This window comes from Dipodomys ordii, unplaced genomic scaffold (genome assembly GCF_000151885.1).
Source record: "Dipodomys ordii isolate 6190 unplaced genomic scaffold, Dord_2.0 Scaffold42, whole genome shotgun sequence".
Classification (NCBI taxonomy): domain Eukaryota; kingdom Metazoa; phylum Chordata; class Mammalia; order Rodentia; family Heteromyidae; genus Dipodomys; species Dipodomys ordii.
In genome coordinates, this window is record NW_012267258.1 from 917,547 (window position 1) to 922,728 (window position 5,182).

Here is a 5,182-nt window from a genome sequence, read left to right on the forward strand (position 1 = left end):
GGTCACTAATAAGGCAGCTAAAGAGACAATACATAAGCACTTAGATGTCTCCAGGACGGAATCAGAATGGATCCTCAAAGAGACAGCAGCAAGACATCAGAGTCTCACAAGATGGCCAATAAAAACACCATATCCTTTCTACACACAAAGAATTGTCAAACGTTTCCTAGACATTATGACAAACGTTCAGGTTAGGAAGTCCTCAGTATCTAAACTAGTTCCTTCTGTAGCAATTTAGGCACATTCTCTTACTTTGTCCTCAGTAAGACCCAAGAGAAGATGTTTATTCCCACTTATCATTACTGATTTTCCCCTGAGGCCCCTTCTTAAATAAGCTAAACACTCCAATATCCCCTTGGTACTGTGTCCACCAAGGGTCTCACTGAGTTGTGTGGATTGCTGCTAGGGAATGATAATCAATGACCCACCCAGGTCAGAGGCATCTTCCTGGCTGCGGCGGGCACTGCCAATGTCCAGGTGGCTGACCCTGCAGGTGGTCATCCTGACTGCCCCTGGATCTACCCAGCACCTTCCATCCAGGCTCGGAAATAAACTGAGGCCCATATTGCCTGGGAGCTTGCAGATCCCAACAGGTGTGGGTGCCTCCCTTTCTCTGTTCTCTTGCTGCTCTCCCTCCACCCGTTCGGAAGAAGGACCTCAGGAAGGAATCTTCAGTGGCACAGTGAATCCACGTGGCTCAGCTGGCCAGCAGAGAGTTTCAGAGAAAATGTCTGCAAATGGGAAGCTGGGTCTTTAATGATGGCAGTTCTGAAGAGAAAGAAGGAAGAGGAGAAGCCCCCAACAGGAGTGGTCTTCTGCTCTCATGTTCACATCTGGTGGCTGGCTGCTGGTATAGGGACAGCTGGATGCCCACAATGCACATCAAAAGTAACTGAATGTTTCAGCATGGCTTTGAGATGACTAAGGATGGAGCCAGACATGGTCTTGCTTCTTCTCGGAGAGACTCACCATTTTCTCTGTAACCAGAACTTCCCTGAGGCATCTCATGGCCCAAATATTCCATCTCAGCAATGACTCTTAGTTGAAGAGACTGAAGAAAAGTGTTACAATGAGACAAAAAGGGAACACATGATTCATGCCTGCTTTTAACACAATACTTTGAAGATGTCACCACAATTTGAATCTGGCTATATTTTAAGTTCATTTACAAGTAGACTAGTTCTCAACTAAAAATAACTGTGTGCGTTATACATTTCGACAGCTGCCTGGATTTTCCTCCCAAGGAAACAAGAATCTATATTTCACTCACATTCAGCCCAGATTTATTTTAACTCATTCGATAAAGACATAACCCATCACTACCACCCACTGGTGGCTGTGACTCCTTAGAGCACTTATAAACAACTTCATTATCATCCCCACTTTATTGCTGAGTAAACTGAGTGCTGGGGATGTAGCTTAGTGGGAGAGCACTTGACTGCATGTACGAGGTCCAGGGTTTAACATCCAGAAGTTTCAAAAGAAATGTCAGAAACAGTAGTATGTCGGGTCATGCATAGAACTAAAAAGAGGACCAAATTTCCTGATTCCTGGCTGCCTTAAAAAAAAAAAAAAAAAAAGGAAGTGGCTCTGTAGCTCAAGTGGTAGAGTGCTCGCCTTGAGCTGAAGAGCTGAGGGACAGCGCCCAGGCCCAGAGTTCAAGCCCCATGACCGACAAAAAAAAAACAACAAAAAGCCAGAAGTGGCTCTGTGGCTCAAGTGGTAGAGTGCTCGCCTTGAGCTGAAGAGCTGAGGGACAGCGCCCAGGCCCAGAGTTCAAGCCTCATGGCCGACCAAAAAAAAAAAGGAAAATCTGAGTAGCCTTCCAATTTTGCTTTCTGACGACTTAAGTAATTACTTCAATAGTGTTTGGACTAAATTCTAGTCATAGACACAAAGCCTACCTCAAGGCAGGCAAAGCTGCATCAAACTTCTTCCATTTTCTTTGTTAACATGATCTATGCTATTGCAAATGACACACAGAATTTACTTTGCAGCAGAAAGAAACAGTTACATTTAGATATTTCAAAATCTTTACTTGGAAAACTTCTCATTATAGAACTTAAACAGGAAAAAAAATCTGTGTGTCAATACTATCAATATGATTTATGGTGACAGTATTGATAAGGCTTGAAGCCATTTTCAAGTTTGTGTGATTGCAGTAATCAGAGATGGCCTTTACATTTTGAAATGAAAACTAGAAAGAAGATTAAATACACTAAACAAATAACAATAACACTAATTTACATTCCAAAATAATTCTATCCTGAATCTGGACCTAAGTAAATGGGCAGCTCAAAACAACCTGTCACCTCAAATATTTAGAGTCCTTTTTAAAAAAAAATTATTATTGGGCTTATAGCTATTCTTGTGGCAGCAGCCCTGAAAGTAGTATTTGTTAGACAAATTCAATCTTACAACTAAAATACATTTTGCTTTCAACATTAATGCCATTTTCAAATGCTAAAAGTAAATTAAAAGCAGAAGTTATCCTTTTCTTTACCTTTTTTCCTTTGTATTTCCAGAATTCATACTGAGAGCTTTCCAGACTGTGGTTTTAGGCATTTCATCAGATATATTAATCTCAGAGGGGTCGCATCTGAAATCAATGCTTAAGACAGTGAATGTCATACAACAACATATCGCTGTGATGACCACCACCCCACTGGAAGGGAAAAGACTGGTTTGAGGAAGCCCAGCTAACATTCCTCTTGCAGCCACTAAGGTCAGAACAGAAAGAAACACGATGGCTGGGAATAGTTGTGCACACTTGTAATTCCAGCACTCAGGAAGATTGTGGATTCAAAAGATAGAGAAAACATAAGCAAACCTTCTTGCACAGTCCTGGCCCAGAGGAAGGCACTCAGGACCCTGGCTTCTCTGCCTCTCCTCTGTGACTCGCAGCACACAGGGGGCATTCAGTACACAATGAAATGGAAGGGAATTTCCACTGGGCAAACTAGAAGACTGAATGCTTGTGACAACACCCCCACCACAAGGCCAGAATGCACAGAGAAAACCCAAACTCCTCCGTGTTTGAGAGCTTTACCTGAAACTGCTGTTCTTTCCAGGACTATTTAGTAACTTCCTGCTTTCTAGGGGGAACTTGTCACCCCCTATCTCTAACATTTTCTCAGCCTCCTGAAAGAAAAGGAGAATATGTCTTGGATCATTAAGATCATAATCTATTTTTTCTCACACATTTATTGTAAGTGTTTAATTAGGATACCTCAGAGATATAACTCCTCACAAAAAGAGAGACAACCAAATATGAATAGCAATGGGAAAATATTAAATGTAAGCCTCTAAATTGAATTACAGTCCTACTAGAAATACAGGGGACAGGACACATTGACTAACACCAAGTAAGACACTTAGCAAGGCCTGTGGGGGACCCTGGAGTCCAAAGACCCAGATTCCTTAACAAAAAGGAAAAACATGGAAAAAGAACTCATAAGAAGATTTAAGAAAGATACCAACCAATTACAATTGCAAATTGTTACAAAAAACAATAATTAGGCAATTGAGGCTATATGAATATTGACTTTTCTTCTCACTTTTCTGTTTAAAATGTCCCATAATAAAATATTTTCTTAAAGACAATGCTACTAATTTAAAGGAAAGAGAGAAACATGCACATACAAAAAGGTTTAAAGTAGAATAATAATAAAACCTAGGTGTGAATCTGGCAAGTGAAAAACAAAGGAATTTGGTTACCAAATCCAAACATGAAGGGAAGATTCAAGCAAGATTCCTTTATCCATTCTCAGAGATCACCTTGGGGAAATTGTCCCAGCTCCTAAGTAAGCCCTTAGGATGTCAGATATGCTGAATTCTCACCAGGTACCCCTATGAAACCTCAAAGTATATAGTTGGTACAAAGACTCTGACCTCTTCCTCCTTGGCCTTCTTTTTGGCATCATCCAACTTCTTCTTTTTGCTTTCAGGCATGAGATCATCTAACCAGCTCAGTTCTCGCTTAGAGAAGCAGAGATCCATGACTTTTCTAACAAAGACCAAGGCCAGGACCTGAAGAAAAATAAACTTGAGTTAAAGGGGGCAGAGTCTGCCTTGAATTAAAGGCAAAGTCTTATTTTTATAGCAGACTAGGATGTTACAAGCAAAAGCAGAATCACAATAAATTTCCATGTATTAAGTGCTCTCTTTTAGGGCAGATACTGAGTTGTTTGTTTGTCAGTCGTGGGGCTTGATCTCTGGGCTTGGGTGCTGTCCCTGTGCTCTTCAGCTCAAGGCAAGCGCTCTACCATTGAACCACAGTGCCACTTCCAGTTTTCTAGTGGTTTATTGGAGATAAGAGTTTCACGGACTTTCCTGCCTGGGCTGGCTTTGAACCATGATCCTCAGATCTCAGCCTCGTGAGTAGCTAGGATTACAGGTGTGAGCCACTGGCACCCGGCTTGAGTTGCTTTATATAGACTATTTTAACCATTATGATAACAGTTCAAAACTAATTTAATTTCCTCATTGAAAAGAGAAGCCAATAATCTGCGATGGATTCAACAGATGCTTTTTCCTGAGCTTAGGAGTTAGCAGGAAATGTCGGAGAGCAGGGATGGAGAATTTCTGCAAGAGCTGGGCCACCCATACACACCCAGCCCAAGCCTGCTTTACAGGGACGACAGAATTTTGGAAGACCATCTTTATTCCCTCTGATCCTCTGCCTATACATTTCTCAAGTCCTTGCTTTCCACCTGCATCATGAATCTCTACCAGTTTCTTTCTCTACTCTCTGGCCTACTCTGACGCTCACTTCATAGGTAAGAGAACTGAGTCTCAGAAAGTTGAACAGACTTAGCTAAAGTCTAACAAATGATTTTTCCAGTAGAGACAGGGTCCAGTTACCTTAGCTACTACTCTATGTTCTTCCTATGAGGGTGACTTTAGCCAAAGAGAATTAATAATAACTTAAAACCTACCTGGGTCAACTGGTATTCATCAGCTACATCTAGTGGCTAGACAAGAATGAGGCAAATCAAGCTTATTAAAATCCATTCACATGGGGCTGGGAAGGTGGCTCAGTGGTAGAGTGCTTGCCTTGCATGCATGAGGCCTTGGGTTCGGTTTCTCAGCACCACATAAGCAAAAAGAAAAAAGCCGGAAGTGGCGCTGTGGCTCAAGTGGTAGAGCGCTAGCCTTGAGCTGAAGAGCTGAAGGACAGCGC

At 41.8% G+C, this 5,182-nt stretch overlaps 1 protein-coding gene across 1 annotated transcript in view; it reads right to left on the minus strand.

Moving 5' to 3' along the window:
• Window positions 1-734: 734 nt before the first annotated feature.
• Window positions 735-5,182, minus strand: part of Slc4a8 (solute carrier family 4, sodium bicarbonate cotransporter, member 8) — a 64,390-nt gene continuing 59,942 nt past the window's right edge. The window contains exons 22-25 of the mRNA XM_013018815.1: window positions 3,892-4,029; window positions 3,050-3,141; window positions 2,504-2,599; window positions 735-1,051 (exon numbers count right to left, since the gene is read on the minus strand). Coding sequence (XP_012874269.1) covers window positions 1,039-1,051; window positions 2,504-2,599; window positions 3,050-3,141; window positions 3,892-4,029 — 339 coding nt within the window. The 3' untranslated portion in view covers window positions 735-1,038. The remainder of the gene's footprint in view (window positions 1,052-2,503; window positions 2,600-3,049; window positions 3,142-3,891; window positions 4,030-5,182) is intronic.